Source organism: Gymnoscopelus microlampas (genome assembly GCF_963454915.1).
Source record: "Gymnoscopelus microlampas genome assembly, chromosome: 10".
Lineage (NCBI taxonomy): Eukaryota > Metazoa > Chordata > Actinopteri > Myctophiformes > Myctophidae > Gymnoscopelus > Gymnoscopelus microlampas.
The window spans coordinates 4,490,447-4,506,950 of NC_139947.1; the positions used below are offsets into that span (position 1 = coordinate 4,490,447).

The 16,504-nt window shown below is 39.3% G+C and overlaps 1 protein-coding gene across 2 annotated transcripts in view; it reads left to right on the plus strand.

Annotated features, from left to right (window-relative positions):
• The first annotated feature begins 522 nt into the window (after positions 1–522).
• Positions 523–16,504, plus strand: part of LOC311054007 (uncharacterized protein) — a 28,174-nt gene continuing 12,192 nt past the window's right edge. The window contains exons 1-7 of one of the 2 annotated variants that reach the window (XM_084069856.1): positions 523–569; positions 691–862; positions 1,737–1,835; positions 2,228–2,395; positions 2,711–2,844; positions 3,009–3,112; positions 3,348–3,603. In XM_084069856.1, the coding sequence (XP_083925982.1) occupies positions 691–862; positions 1,737–1,835; positions 2,228–2,395; positions 2,711–2,844; positions 3,009–3,112; positions 3,348–3,477 (807 nt within the window). In that variant the 5' untranslated portion in view covers positions 523–569 and the 3' untranslated portion in view covers positions 3,478–3,603. Of the gene's footprint in view, positions 570–690; positions 863–1,736; positions 1,836–2,227; positions 2,396–2,710; positions 2,845–3,008; positions 3,113–3,347; positions 3,604–16,504 lie in introns of those variants that run through there. The other variant, XM_084069854.1, reaches the window with a different exon arrangement.

Sequence of the window (16,504 nt, forward strand, 5' to 3'; positions counted from 1 at the left end):
TTACACCACTGGCTAAAGACCTGAGCTTTTGCTGCAGCAGCCCGCAGGCTATGGAACAGCATGCCCTTTCACAGTTTTTCTACAGCTATTTTTGAATATCTGAAGTATAAAAAAGTATAATGTATAAGTAATGAAGTATAACAAATATAGTGTTCAAGTGGTTCAACTGTTCCTCCTTTTTGCTGGGGACCCCCTGGAACCCCTCAAGGACCCCTGGGGGTCCCCAAGCCCCACTTTGAGAACCAGTGCTCTACATACTGTAGGAGGTCATAGGAGGTCAGTGACCACTTCTTGAGAAGTTTGTCACTTCTTCAATTCTGACGTACATCCTGTGGTAAAGAACTTATTAACCAATAGGCTCTTTACTACAGGATGTACGTCAGAATTGAAAAAGTGACAAACTTTTCAAGAAGTGCCACACATGTGGTCAGCTGACCTGCAGTACGTATGTTTTTGTGCCTCATGAATATTCATACGTGTACACAGTATAAATGTGGACACAACTACAGACTAGAACAGACAGCAGCTCAGAGAACACCAATTTAGTTTGACACAGCTATTGGACAAAAGTGAGTAACATGATTGTATCATTATTTTGAAAAATATTCTTAAATAATACAATTATTAACATAACTTGAAGTAATTAACTTGAGTTTCTTTTTTTTTGGGGGGGGGGGGTCGTTCCTTAAGATGTCTACGGACATTTCTGGCAAGCCAGCCAGAACAAAGAGAGAGACGGACGATGGACGGGTCCATGAGGTGAATGAAGAGGAGGATGAACATGACTACGTTAATGAAAGACCACGCCGTCTCAGACGCTCCGGCTCACAGGAGACTCAACAGGAGACTCAACGAGATCTAGGTACACAGTAAAATACTTACTCTCTCTGCTCACAACATTACCGATTACATGATAGACATTAAAGAATATACAGTAGGATCCTTCATCAATGTACAGGGAGGTGTGTACTGATTACATCAGTGGTTCTCAAAGCTTTTCATGTCAAAGACCCCCACATTAATATGCATTTGGTTGTAGATTCCCATCTGAAAATATTGATTTATCTATACAAGATTTATGTTGTTGAAATGCTTTAAAAAGTATTCCAGAATGTTTTAATTTTTTCAAGATTTTTTGAAAATAGCCGATGTGCTATATTCACTTATTTTGCTGGTCGCCCCCGGGAACCCCATCAAGGACCACTGGCGGTCCCCGGACCCCACTTTGAGAACCACTGCATTTTTGAGAAAGCCACAATTACATGTTGTAAATTGAAGACATGTTCATTCAACCACGTTATTGTACATCAGACATATAAACCTTTCTGCAGAAATGACCTATATAATATTATTCACTCTGTGTTGTTTGAAATGAAACATGGAAGCTGACAGTAGTGGAAAAAGTACTGAAATGTTTTACTTAAGTAAAAATATCAATACTGCAATGTAGAAGTACTCGGTTACAAGTTAAAGTCCGGATTTCAAAATGTACTTGAGTAAAAGTACAAAAGTATTGGTATCAAAATGTACCTAAAGAACCAAAAGAGTAGTGGAGTAAAAGTACAATGTTTTCCTCTGAGATGTAGTGGAGTAGAAGTAAGAGTAGACAATTGGAAATACTCCAGTAAAGTAAAAAATACCTCAAAATTGAACTTAAGTACAGTACTTAGTTACTTTACACCACTGAAGCTGATCATATTAAAGTTATAAAGTGTATTGTACTAATTATCCTGCAGTTATCCAGAGAGCCATCGTCAGAGCGTGCGCAGTTTGCCTTACGCTGCTGTTTCTCCTAATGGCAGTGAGAACCGTTGACAAGGCCATGGACTGTGACTGTGAGTATCAGGAGGTCTAATTCAGGCTCTTATAACAGTTACAACTGTGTTTATCTTCAGCGTTTGGTCTTCTGTTTGCAGGATAAATATTAAATTGTGTATTACTATTGATATTGGGTAAATAGAGGAAGAAAATCTGTGGAAACTCAGTGCTGGTGTATGACAACTATCATATAACAACAATGTAAAAAAAAAACTCTTAGGATCCCAGTGCAATTTAGCAGTTATATCTCAACATAATTAATAATGCCCTACAGTACTTGATCACTGTCTGCACTGTGCTTCACGCCAGTTCACAAGTTTCCCCAAAATAGTTATTGTCAAATAAAGATTTACTATCAGAACAAAGTTGTATGTTAAGCTCATCAGTTTGTTGATTCTTCGTCTTGCAGATATGACTGAAGACGAAGACCAGTTGCAGATCAGCTTTGAGCAGTTAGAGATCAGTCATAGCAACCTGACTGTAGAAAACGTCCAGTTGCAGATCAGATTTGAGCAGTTAAAGATCAGATATAAGAACGTTACTGAAGAACGAGATGCCCTGAAGAGGAAGTTGTGTGGTTAGTGGAACATCACTGTTTTTCTACATTGTTATATCATTGTTTGTCATTAATCTGAGCTACACGCGCGCGCACACACACACGCACGCACGCACGCACGCACGCACGCACGCACGCACACACACACACACACACACACACACACACACAAAACACACACACACACACACACACACACACACACACACACACACACACACACACACACACACACACACACACACACACACACACACACACACACACACACACACACACACACACACACACACACCAAATGGATTATCTCAACTAACATGATTTTATTGTTGTTAGAACCCCATGGCTTTACATTTGCTGGTGGTCTGTGTTACTACCTCTCTACTGAGACGAAAGACTGGGAGCAGAGCAGACAATGGTGTATCGACAAGCAATCAGACCTGATGGTCATAAAGAGCAAAGAAAAACAGGTATAAAGTGTGCGTGCGTGCGTGCGTGCGTGCGTGCGTGCGTGTGTGCGTGCGTGCGTGCGCCACATATTCCACTTCAGAAACTTGGAGAAACAAATCTATTCATGGAGAAACAAATCTATGGTATAGTTTGTACTTCAATAACAAAAAGCTTTTCTATCCAGGACTTTGTTGTCAGTTTAAAGCAGATTGTGTGGCTGGGCCTGACTGACAGAGACCAGGAAGGAGTCTGGAAATGGGTGGATGGAACAAACCTGACCACACCAACGTAAGACTTATCCTCTTGTTTATTTCAACAAACATTTAAGCACACTTCACATATTTACTCTTTTTCTGCATTTTTCTAAATGGTGTTAAATACTTTAATAATATGATAACGTAGCACACACTGTCACTGAGACAATGTTGTCTATTTCACTATCCAGATGTTTAATGTAATGATTAGAAACCAAAATATTTAGAGTGAAAAAAACATTGTTGTAAAGTTATTCCTACTTCTTCAGGTTCTGGTACCCTGGTGAGCCTAATGACCCTGATGGTAACGAAGACTGTGCTGAGACATATCCTAACGGATGGAATGACAGATCATGTGGTTATGCAACTCGGTTTTTTATCTGTGAACGAGTTATCTAGTGAAAACATCACTTTCACAATGTATTAGCTTGTGTGTTGGTACAACTACATGATGACAGTTTGTCTATTTGATTTGGTTTGTCTGCCTTGCAATTCTACCCAATATACACTGTATGCATTAAATTACAATATATTCATCTTTTCATTATTAAGTTAAGAGAAGCACATACTGTATAATGGGAATATCATTCATCTAAAAGCCATCTGTTGCATTTTAATAACATGTTCATATTAATAAAGTGTTTTGGAACTGGGTTTGGTCCAAATCAGTCTGTTAAAACAGTGAGCATTGACACACACAACAGTAAAAGAATACATGACCTCAAATGATTGATCGCAGTGCAATTTAGCAGTTATATCTCAAAATAATTAATGCCCTACAGTACTTGATCATACTACAGCGTCACAATAAAGCATCAAAAGTAGCAGATCCACAAGCTTGAAACGCAAAGCAATGCGACCGTTTTGAGCTTGTAGATCTGCTACTTTTGATATTTTTTCGTTTGAATCCTGTAAAGTAACAGTTTTGAACATATGAGGTTTCCACCCGACAGAGATGATATTTAACAGCCTGATCATCATCATCCCTTCAATGGTTTTAAATGGCCATATGAAAGTCTATTCTACATGTGTGTTCATTGGAGCACCGAGACAAGCCTGCATCGCTGACAGGAATGGAACCCTGGTCTCTGAAGAGTACTGTACCTCACTATCTGATGTTATGGTGCAATTTGGTGGTCAAAAGGTCAAGGATCCTGAGGTCATCCTTATTAGCAATAGTGGGAAAATTACTAAAATTTTTTACTAAGTAAAAGTATCAATACTGCAATGTAGAAATACTCTGTTACAAGTAAAAGTCCAGAATTCAAAATTGACTTGAGTAAATGAACAAAAGTATTGGTATCAAAATGTACTTAAAAGTATATAAATGTATATTTCAAATGGCCGAAATGTATATGTATATAATGTATAGGGGTGAAGTGGGTAATGTATCTTCTTTAATAATAATCAAAATCTAACAAAGTAACTAAAGTTTTCAAATAATTGTAATGGAGTAAAAGTGAAATATTTGTATCCGAGATGTAGTGGAGAAGTTGAAGTAAAAGTATTGAAAATTGGAAATACTCCATTAAAGTAAGCATGCCTCAACATTGTACTTAAGTACAGTACTTGAGTAAATGTACTTAGTTACTTTACACCACTGATTGTGACTGACATCTACTCGATTAAATAGGCCAGAAGTGTTTCAGTAATAATCTTTATTATTTTTATATATCATAATAACACATATGATGGCTGTCTGTCTGTCTGTCTGTGTCTGTCTGTCTGTCTGTCTGTCTGTCTGTCTGTCTGTCTGTCTGGCTGTGTCTGTCTCTCTCTCTCTCTCTCTCTCTCTCTCTCTCTCTCTCTCTCTCTCTCTCTCTCTCTCTCTGTGTGTGTGTGTGTGTGTGTGTGTGTGTGTGTGTGTGTGTGTGTGTGTGTGTGTGTGTGTGTGTGTGTGTGTGTGTGTGTGTGTGTGTGTGTGTGTGTGTGTGTGTGTGTGTGTGTGTGTGTGTGTGTGTGTGTGTGTTTGAGTGAGTGAGTGAGGTCAAATCTACACTAGTTGTTGAGGGAGGTGGAGAGAACTTTTCATTCTCTTCCTCCTCCCAGATGTTCTTTACATCAGTGTAAAAAACATTGGCGTCACCTTAGATTCCAATTTCAAATTCTATAAACAGGTTATAGCACCGTGGTCAGAACCAGCTGTTTGGTTAATGTCCTAAGGCCTATCTCTCTCCCCATAGATCTAGAGAGGGTTCTACATGCCTTCATCTCTTCTAGACTCCACTATTGGAACTCCCTGTACGTTGGTATAGATCAGTCGTTGCTTAGGTGCCTGCAGCTCATCCAGAACGCCGCTGCTCGCCTCCATACCGGCACAAAGAGGCGGGATAACATAACTGGCCTCGCCACATTGGCTCCCCGTGCGCTTTAGAATCGATTTGAAGCTTTTGATGTTTTTTTTTTTAAGTTAAAAAGGGTCTGGCTCCCCCTTCCTTGCAGATCTTATACTAGATCAAGGGTCTTCAACCTTTTCAGGCCAAGGACCCCTTAGCTGAGACAGAGATGAAGCGGGGACCCCCTCTACATATTGTATAAAATTGTGTTTCAGATTAAACTTTTTTTTGTTTACGTGGTCTGCTCTCTTTTCCCTCTAAACCTATATCTCTTTGCCAAAAATAGCAGATCTACAAGCTCACAACGCCTCGCAGCGCGAGGCGTTGTGAGCTTGTAGATCGGCTATTTTTGGCTAAAGTTCTCCTCAGAAAAGGGATGCTAGGATTCAAGTGTTTAAGGTAAAAAAAAAAACACAAAGATTTGGCGGACCCCCTGTAGTAACTCTGAGGACCCCCTAGGGGTCCCGGACCCCCTTTTGGAGACCCCTGTACTAGATGATAACCCACCCAGAGCTCTAAGGTCAGTGACCAGTTGCTTGCGACTATCTTCTCTTCCCATTCTCCCCTGTCCTCCTCATTCTCTCCTCTCTCCTCCATCTCTACCTCCCTCTCTCCTTGGCCATGTCTGACCTTCTTCTTGGTCAGGTCTGGCACAGCGTACACGTCCTCAGACATTCTACCGTAGCTCATTTTACAACTAAGCCGTCGTGCAGCTTTTTATGGAAAACAGAAGTCACAAAAGAGGAAGATTAACGATGAATGAGAAAAGTGAAGTCGTTGAGCCTATCACTTCCCATCAACCTGTCATATTGGTAAATAACGTGACGCTCTCTCTATCCTTTACTGTTTTAAGGAGGTTAGAGATAATGGCAGTGGTGGAAAAAGTACTCAGATATTTTACTTAAATAAAAGTATCATTACTGCTATGTAGAAATAAAGTGAAAGTCCAGAATTTAAATTTGACTTGAGTAAAGGTACAAAAGTATTGGTACTCATTATGCAGGAGGTCCCATTTGAGAAGTTTTCAAATGTATAAAACTCTTTTGAAAATAGCAGATCTACAAGCTCACAACGCATCACGTTGTGAGCTTGTAGATCGGCCTTTTCAAATGGCCGAAGTATAGGTCTGAAGTGGTTTTATAATAATAATCAAAATCTAGTTATAACTAAAGTTTTCAAATAATTGTAGGGTAAAAGTACAATATTTGCCTCTGAGATGTAGTGGAGTATAAGTCTGAGTACAGAAAATTAGAAATACTCCAGTAAAGTAAAAATACCTCATAATTGTACTTAAGTACAGTACTTTATGCCACTGGGTTATGCAATGTTGACCAGCCCCCAAGCTGATATGCAAAGGTAACTTGCAGCAACAGCGTGCCACATGCTGTAATAACCACAAAGTTACACCATGTTTTGTTTCTTACGTAGATAAAGATAAGCAGAAGTTGCTGTCACAACAAACAGGGGAAGTGTAGCTGCAGGAAGACAGGGAGAGCCTGACAGACAGTTGCGATAGGCACCGCACTAATATGAATTATATGTAATAATATTTGTTAGTTACTTTACACCACTGGCTAAGAGGCGACAGAGCTTTTGCTGCAGCCGCCCCCATGCTATGGAACAGCCTGCTCTTTCACATTAGAGCTGCTCAGTTTATAAATATATATTTAAATCATTATTGAAGACATACTTCTTTTCTTTGGCCTTCGAGCACAGCTGAGACTAGCCAGCACTCTAGGACCTTAGACCTGTCCTAGCTCATTGCTACTGTTGTGTGCTGTTTATGTTTTTCTTTTAATTGCATTCCATTTTGTTTTCTACCTTGTACTGTACTTTATTGTGTTTTGTTTGTTGACCTTTTGTTTGTTAGTGTACAGTAGCACAGGGGTCAATTCAACTATAGACACAGGGAGCCAAAATTGTTAAATGAATTGAGGTCGGGGCCACAGGCCTATGTAAACAAAAAAAATAACCAAATCTTCATGGTTAACCGTTTAACCGGTAACTGTTAAGAAATCTGTAACCAAACGGTTAAATGGTTATTAATATTTATTGTCTCCGCCAGGACAAAAGGCCGCGAGAGTATTATGTTTTGCCCGTCCATCCGTCCTTTTTCATTTAATTGTTAGTGCAAATGCACTTTCCCCCCCAACCTAAAGTGGTGCCTGGAGGCAGATGCACAGCCACCACGTACGACTGCAATTCTGCCTTAAATTAAACACAGGGAAATAAAGTAACATGCGCACTTCAAGAAGTTGACAAGTTGACATTGACCTGAAGGCTGTGGGATTTCCTTTTCAAAATGTTGTTTCACAGAATAACACCATGTTTTGCAGTAAAACTGAAAAAAATCTGAATTCATATTTTTCTTGCACAACCGCACTATCGACTGTATTTTTTTTTAAAGCCAGTCAATAGGTGGTTTCAAAGAGGTATTAAGTAAATGCATTATCAATACAGCAATTCATTGACACTAAAACTATTACTTTTGAATACCTAAATATTTGAAGTGAGTACTCCAGTACTATTACTTGGAGATAATTAATATTTGACCCGGAGTATCTAGTGGCTCTAGACGTTATTTGGGGCGTGCTATAAAACCTCTCCTACAGTAATTCATAGCTGTGTTATGTACATGGTCCAGATGAAAAAGCTCAGAACACACACAAGTTTCAAATTATAACCACTTTTAGGCATTTGCTGTTGGTTTACATGGAATAAAAAAGCATATATAGGTATGAGACCAAATTATAATCTTTCATTGTACAGTCTCTTACCTCCTATAGTTACAACTTAATAAAGGGTTAGGGTTAGGGTCAGCATTAAAGGAGGAAATGGACTACAGTAACTCTCTGTTCAACAGCAGAACGGTAAACACCTCATGTTCTTTGACAGCAAAGCAACAGACAATATGCAAGCATAGTGCTACTGTATTCTGGAAGGAAAACAAGGAACCATTCATTAAAAACACTCTCAGACCTCTGCATAGGACCTCATAATAATCACTAGCTTTCCTTTCCAAGCCTCACTGTGTCAATCTTTTCCAGTGAAACTAGTAGAATGCGAAAAATAAATAAATAAATACATAAAATAAGATAAGATGAAATAAACAATAGTGTGAATGCTAAGTTGCATGGGATTCTGTTTTAGGTTATGTTTCACTTTGGACACAAGGGGGCAGCGTTCACCATTTGTTTGCTTATAGCCATGCAGGGTTTTTGCTGTAAATGCAAATTGAACTAATTCGATCCTGAGCAAATATCAGAGTACCTACAGGCTTAATGATTACGTACATTATTTATTTTGAGGACAATATCAACCTAAAAGTAGGCCTATAGAGTGTTGTTTGATTAATCTCTTGCTAATAACAGTAGAGGTCCTTGAAAATGACTATGACATGAAAAGTATTGGAGCACATCTTATTATTAATATAATGTATTAGGTCAAATGTTTTACGATCAGTGTGATTCAGTACATTCCTCTTTTACTTGTATCTTGAGGCTTGTTTAAGCTCACATTCAAACTGCCAAAAACTACTGTATATTGATGCTGTTATGCAGAAAACCAATTTCAAACATATTTAACTTAAAAGGATTTTGTTCATAAAATAATGCCCTACTTTGTGGTGTGACTGACATGGTTACACTGTTGTAAGGAAAATATTTGTTTTTGTAAAAAAAAAAAAAAAAATCACTTAAACATTATTTATTCATTTATTATGTTATCAATCATATTCAAGTGATTTCAGGGAGGGACAGAAACTAACTCCAGTCACTTTCAGTTCAGGGGTTCTCATTGTATTGTTGGTAGAAATGCCATGAATCACAATGTTATTGTATGACTTGGTAAACTGGGTTCAGTGTTGAATGTTTCATATTCAATGTGTTCTGGGCTTTGAAGAGACAATGCTGCACATTTTCAAAAATAGTAGAAATAGCAGATACACACACACACACACACACACACACACACACACACACACACACACACACACACACACACACACACACACACACACACACACACACACACACACACACACACACACACAATGAATTAATCAGATATAGGGCATCGCAGTTCCCGCCCACCTCCTGGTGCCACTGCAAAATACTCAATGCATTTTTCCCATTGACTTTTCCAAAAATATTTATATCAATTAATTTGAGCCTCGAATCAAGCTATCCAGGCTCCTGGTGAATCATGGCCATAAAACGTTTGATTCTGTGAAAAAAAAGAATGAAAACGGCAAAACAAAGGGTATTTATTAAATATAGTATATCATATAAATAAATATAAAATAAAAAAAAATCACAGAAAAAAATGTTTAATGGTCATGATTCACCAGGAGCCTGGATGGCTTGTTTCTAGGCTTAAATTAATTGATATAAATATTTTTGGAAAAGTCAATGGGAAAAATGCATTGAGTGTTTTGCAGTGGAACCCGGAAGTGGCCGCAACTGCGATGCCCTATTGGTCTTGTCCTCTCAGTCCTCAGACTGTTTTAACATCTACCGTATCTTCACATCCTGTATAAAACGTCATCTAAACATGGAGACAACTTTCACAGAGACAGAAACATTCTTCAAATCAGACTAAAACACTGTTAGAGGTTGCAGACAAGAAAAAAACAAGTCAGTGTAAATGAAGTAAAGTTAATGAAAACATAATGATTACCTGATGGTCTGAAACTCCTTTATATGAATTGAAACATAATTTTGTCATTTTGCCAGATAAGTCGTAAGCTTGTAGAAATTACAGAAGCTTTTCCCCCCTCTTTTGTTTTAACATGGCTTCATAAGTGTGTAACTGTTTGAAGGACTCCGAGGTTTCTACTGTATTTACAAAATGGGGTAAAAACATTGTTCATCACATTAAAATATGTTTTTATAATCAATTAACTGTTGACACACAATACCCTATTGACACATTGAGGAGGACGACATTACACCAGTGGTTCTCAAACTTTTCAGGCAGAGACTCCCCAAAATAATAATATTTGAACTGGGGACCCTCCAAAATAATCATATTTGAACTGGGGACCCCCTGAGAATAATCATATTTGAACTGGGGACCCCCTGAAAATAATCATATTTGAACTGGGGACCCTCCAAAATAATCGTATTTGAACTGGGGACCCCCTGAAAAGAATCATATTTGAACTGGGGACCCTCCAAAATAATCGTATTTGAACTGGGGACCCCCTGAAAAGAATCATATTTGAACTGGGGACCCTCCAAAATAATCGTATTCATGGGGACCCCCTGAAAAGAATCATATTTGACCTGGGGACCCTCCAAAATAATCGTATTTGAACTGGGGACCCCCTGAAAATAATTGTATTTGAACTGGGGACCCCCTGAAAAGAATCATATTTGAACTGGGGACCCTCCAAAATAATCATATTTGAACTGGGGACCCTCCAAAATATTCATATTTGAACTGGGGACCCTCCAAAATAATCATATTTGAACTGGGGACCAGCCACCCTGACAAGCACTTGGAATTGCAGGAGTTGAGGCATTACATTTAGTTTGACTTCATCAATATTGTGAAAACAGCAGATCTACAAGCTCACAGTGAGCTTGTAGATCGGCTGTTTTCACAAATTCTCTCTTTGTCAGGCCAATGTTTGACCATTTTCTATAGTATAGTTTGTTAATTACTTTTGACGCAGTAATGTCTCCTTTTATTTTTCATTTATTATTCAATAGGTCTTAAAAAGTCCTTAAATTGTCACTTTAGAAATGTACTGTACTCTGTATACATTATACATACACTATACATGTATGTACGGTATGTTTGTGCTTGTAGGTTTGTTTACTGTTGTGTGAGAAAACAATGTTGCACATTAAGCAAAATATCATTTGGGGACCTCCTGGGGGTCCCTACCCACAGTTTGAGAACCACTACATTCAGTATAACTAATCTACACTGACTGACAGAGGGCTCTGTAGTAATATCAACAAGAGAACAGGGCATACTGTATAATGATTGTCTGCAGCAGGCTTATTAAAGAAATGCAATGAGGGGAACACAATGGATTGATTGATCATGATGGTGTAGTATACTGTACACATCATTCTTACACATGCTTTATCTAGAAGAGACAATCTATCATCAAATGAAAAAAACAACACGTTTTCAACTGAATATCATCATCAGTATTCATGTCTACCATGTCTTACACAGCTCTGCTGTATCTCCATAGTTAAAAAGGAACATATATCCCTGGATAGAGAGGTTGTGTGAACGTGGTTTGAACTGTGTGTAGGAGGGTCATTGTGTCAGAAACACTGTAGAAGGACAGAGTACCTGCCTTGTGGTCCAGGTACACTCCCACTCTGGAGGAGAGAGGCCCTGACACTTTAGTGTCAACACTGTTGTGTCTGAACCAGTAGTTTTTACCATAGCACTGTAAACCCCTGGATTTATCATTGTCTCCAAAGTAGCTGTGCCTGTTATGCACAATAAAGTAAAAATCAAAAAGAGAAAATAAATACTATCAAACTTCCTGTCCGGAGTCAGAGGCAACTCAAGGGGTTGAACTTTGAACTCACTTTAGAGCTTTTATGTTGAGGATGGCCAGAAGTTCTGAGGTTCCCACTGCCTCGATGATTGGTGACGGTTGGCAGGACCCTCACCCTTGCCAGTGTCAACGCCAGGGTTCCTGCAAGGTGGACCGTTTCTCGAGTGCCATGCTGCTGCCCACTGATGTCACGATTCCACTGGTATCCAGCGTCGCAAGCCCCTACGAGTCTTTGTCTGAGTTGTCCCTGGGTCCAGCGACGACGAGACGCCGCCAGTCGACCGGGTGGTTTGTTCCCTGGGGTAATGTGCTGTATCTGTACTGGGCTGTGACAGTCGGATAACTTCCATTCGATTTATTGAGTAAAAACAGAGCACAGACAGCGTTCCATGGAGCCTCAGCTCCTACCGACAGCTTCACGGCCTCGGAGTGGCACAGTAAGGTTACATTGCAGTGTGTGTGTGTGTGTGTGTGTGTGTGTGTGCGTGTCTGTGTGTGTCTCTCTGTGTGTGTGTGTGTGTGTGTGTGTGTGTGTGTCTCTCTCTGTGCGTGCATGCGTGCGTGCGTGCGTGCGTGCGTCTGTCTGTCTGTCTGCTGTCTCTGTGTGTAAGTGTGTAAGTGTGTGTGTGTGTGTGTGTGTGTGTGTGTGTGCGTGTGTGCGTGTGTGTGTGTGTGTGTGCGTGCGTGCGTGCGTGCGTGCGTGCGTGCGTGCGTGCGTGCGTGCGTGCGTGCGTGCGTGCATATTTTTATTCACTTGGATTTCAGGAAGACACCAGATTTAGCTTTTGGTTCCCAACACATGTACTGTACTGTCAGGGTTCTGACACAAGATCTGATCCAATGCTGGTGAGATCTACTATCACCAGACAGTGGAAACCACCACTGCTTTTACATATCATTATAGTCTTATAATCAGAATAATGCAAATATAAGTACATCATTTAATACAAAAAAACTATAGAATAAGTCAATACTATGAATAAGAATTAAAGGCCAGATTCATTTTGAAAAAAAGTGTGAGACTTCTAAAATGCTGATGACAGCACTTGCAGTTTCATGTACTACATAAATACATATCTTTGACATTTCAGTTCCTATTTTTTCTTGGAAAACGTATTGTCAGATGCTTTGTGGTTTGTCAGAAAGCGTCTTCCAAGTTCCCTTTCTTCACCATCACTGTTGCTGGTGGGACAAAGATGTGACCAGTTCCTCTCTTCACACACGACTTAACTTTATGCATCTTTATGAAAAAAGACTTTCATGTTGCTGAGATTTCAGCCATCACTGTGCAGTTGTCCATTCTGCATGGACTTTGTACATGTCTTTTGTCTCTTAATGATCTCTTCCCAAACTCATTCTCAATCATGTTGTCTCATCTCATTAGCTGTGGTTTAACAGTAGTAATACCCTAGTACTAAACAGGTTACACACCTGGGGCTAGTTGCACCACCTCACACTAAGTTCAAACTTAGCCTAGTTATAGCTTAAATGGCTTTTAAAAAAGCCATTTAACCCATTTAGCCGGGAAAGCATCTGTGTCATTTATAGATTTCTTTAGGCTATTCAAAAATAGCAGACAGATATACAAGCTCATAGCGCGGCACCGAGTGCCGCGCTATGAGCTTGTAGATCTGCTTTTTTTTTTTTAAATGTGAACATTTGTGCAAATCCTTAAATATATATATTTTTAAAAATATATATATGTTCAAAGATTTGCACACATTTTCACCATCGATTTTTCAAAAAATAGCAGATCTACAAGCTCATAGTGCGGCACTCGGTGCCGCACTATGAGCTTGTATATCTGCTATTTTTGAATAGCCTAAAGAAATCTAAAATGACAGAGATGTGATTGAATGGGTTAAGCTATAACTAGGCTAAGTTTGAACTTAGTGTGAGGTGGTGCAACTGGCCCCTGGACCAAGATATGCTGCCAGGGTCATTCCTGCTGCACTGCACCTCTCCCCTGGTATGATTGGTTGGGGTTCACATTCAGACCAGCAAACCTGAGCATGATTGGACAATGATTTGGCTTGACTTTTGTCCAGAAAGTCCACTCTCAAGGTATATAGTCTTACTTTCTTAGCACTTTTTCATTTCTCAGAAAAGTGCCATTCATAAAAATAGTGAGAGTGCAGGCGGTTGAGAGGTCACAGAGGTGAGCGCCCCCCAAACCCTAAGTTAGTTCAGCTAGCTGAGATCGGTGAGATCTACTATCACCAGACAGTGGAAACCACCACTGCTTTTACATATCATTATAGTCTTATAATCAGAATAATGCAAATATAAGTACATCATTTAATACAAAAAAACTATAGAATAAGTCAATACTATGAATAAGAATTAAAGGCCAGATTCATTTTGAAAAAAAGTGTGAGACTTCTAAAATGCTGATGACAGCACTTGCAGTTTCATGTACTACATAAATACATATCTTTGACATTTCAGTTCCTATTTTTTCTTGGAAAACGTATTGTCAGATGCTTTGTGGTTTGTCAGAAAGCGTCTTCCAAGTTCCCTTTCTTCACCATCACTGTTGCTGGTGGGACAAAGATGTGACCAGTTCCTCTCTTCACACACGACTTAACTTTATGCATCTTTATGAAAAAAGACTTTCATGTTGCTGAGATTTCAGCCATCACTGTGCAGTTGTCCATTCTGCATGGACTTTGTACATGTCTTTTGTCTCTTAATGATCTCTTCCCAAACTCATTCTCAATCATGTTGTCTCATCTCATTAGCTGTGGTTTAACAGTAGTAATACCCTAGTACTAAACAGGTTACACACCTGGGGCTAGTTGCACCACCTCACACTAAGTTCAAACTTAGCCTAGTTATAGCTTAAATGGCTTTTAAAAAAGCCATTTAACCCATTTAGCCGGGAAAGCATCTGTGTCATTTATAGATTTCTTTAGGCTATTCAAAAATAGCAGACAGATATACAAGCTCATAGCGCGGCACCGAGTGCCGCGCTATGAGCTTGTAGATCTGCTTTTTTTTTTTTAAATGTGAACATTTGTGCAAATCCTTAAATATATATATTTTTAAAAATATATATATGTTCAAAGATTTGCACACATTTTCACCATCGATTTTTCAAAAAATAGCAGATCTACAAGCTCATAGTGCGGCACTCGGTGCCGCACTATGAGCTTGTATATCTGCTATTTTTGAATAGCCTAAAGAAATCTAAAATGACAGAGATGTGATTGAATGGGTTAAGCTATAACTAGGCTAAGTTTGAACTTAGTGTGAGGTGGTGCAACTGGCCCCTGGACCAAGATATGCTGCCAGGGTCATTCCTGCTGCACTGCACCTCTCCCCTGGTATGATTGGTTGGGGTTCACATTCAGACCAGCAAACCTGAGCATGATTGGACAATGATTTGGCTTGACTTTTGTCCAGAAAGTCCACTCTCAAGGTATATAGTCTTACTTTCTTAGCACTTTTTCATTTCTCAGAAAAGTGCCATTCATAAAAATAGTGAGAGTGCAGGCGGTTGAGAGGTCACAGAGGTGAGCGCCCCCCAAACCCTAAGTTAGTTCAGCTAGCTGTCCTCCCAAGAATGTCAGGTCCCTGCTGACATTATGTGACCCCACACCCCCACACCCCCCCCCCCCTTCCAAAAAAAAGAAGTGAAAAAGAGAAACAAGAAAAAGGAAAGAAAAAACACAGTAACTTCAGGGTAAGTGAAAAGTACCTCACAGTTGTACTTCCTCTTCATAGGAACACAGAAAAACAAGTCCTTGTGTAATCGGTCTATTCTAGGAAAACACTGTTTTTCTATTAAATTAGACATTTCTGTAGCCTTATTGACCAATAACATGTTGGACTACAGTATGTCCAGTATAGAGAACTTCAACTGTATATACTGGCTCATTGCTTTAAGTGTAGAAACTTGAAGGTTCCAATCTTCCTCTCTATCATCATCATCATCATAACCTTTATTTCAGCTCGGAGTACAGTTTAGGGGCAGGCCCTCATTTTCAATGTAGCCGAGATACAGAACACAGTAATCAACAGGAATAGACATTTACATACAGCAATAAATACATGAATCAGAATACAGAAAGAACTCAAAAACTAAAATAGTCAAAGAACTAGAACAGATATATCATAATCAAATAATGAAATAAAGCAGTTACAATCCTGAACAAAAATGTTAGAAAACATTTCCCTGAAACTACCTAAAGATGGAAGTGATTTGATTTTCAAGGACCTCTGGAGCTCATTCCAGGCATGGAGCACTGACAGAAAAAGCTGTCTTGCCTAACTCCGTCTGCGCAAAAGGAACCTTGAGCGTCAGGAGGTCACTCGACCGGGTCTGGTATGTAATAGGGTTCTGTACCAACATAGCATAAATATAAGGGGGGAGCATTCCTGATATGGCTTTAAAAATAAATAGATACCAGTGCTTATCACGCCTCTCAGTTAAAGAGGATAAGCCTGCATTCCCGTATATATCTATTGTCTCCACCAGGCCTTAAGGCATGGCCGAGACTATTTTGACATGTACCTTTAATGTTTGCCTGGTCTGTGATATCATATTTGCTGCAACAGA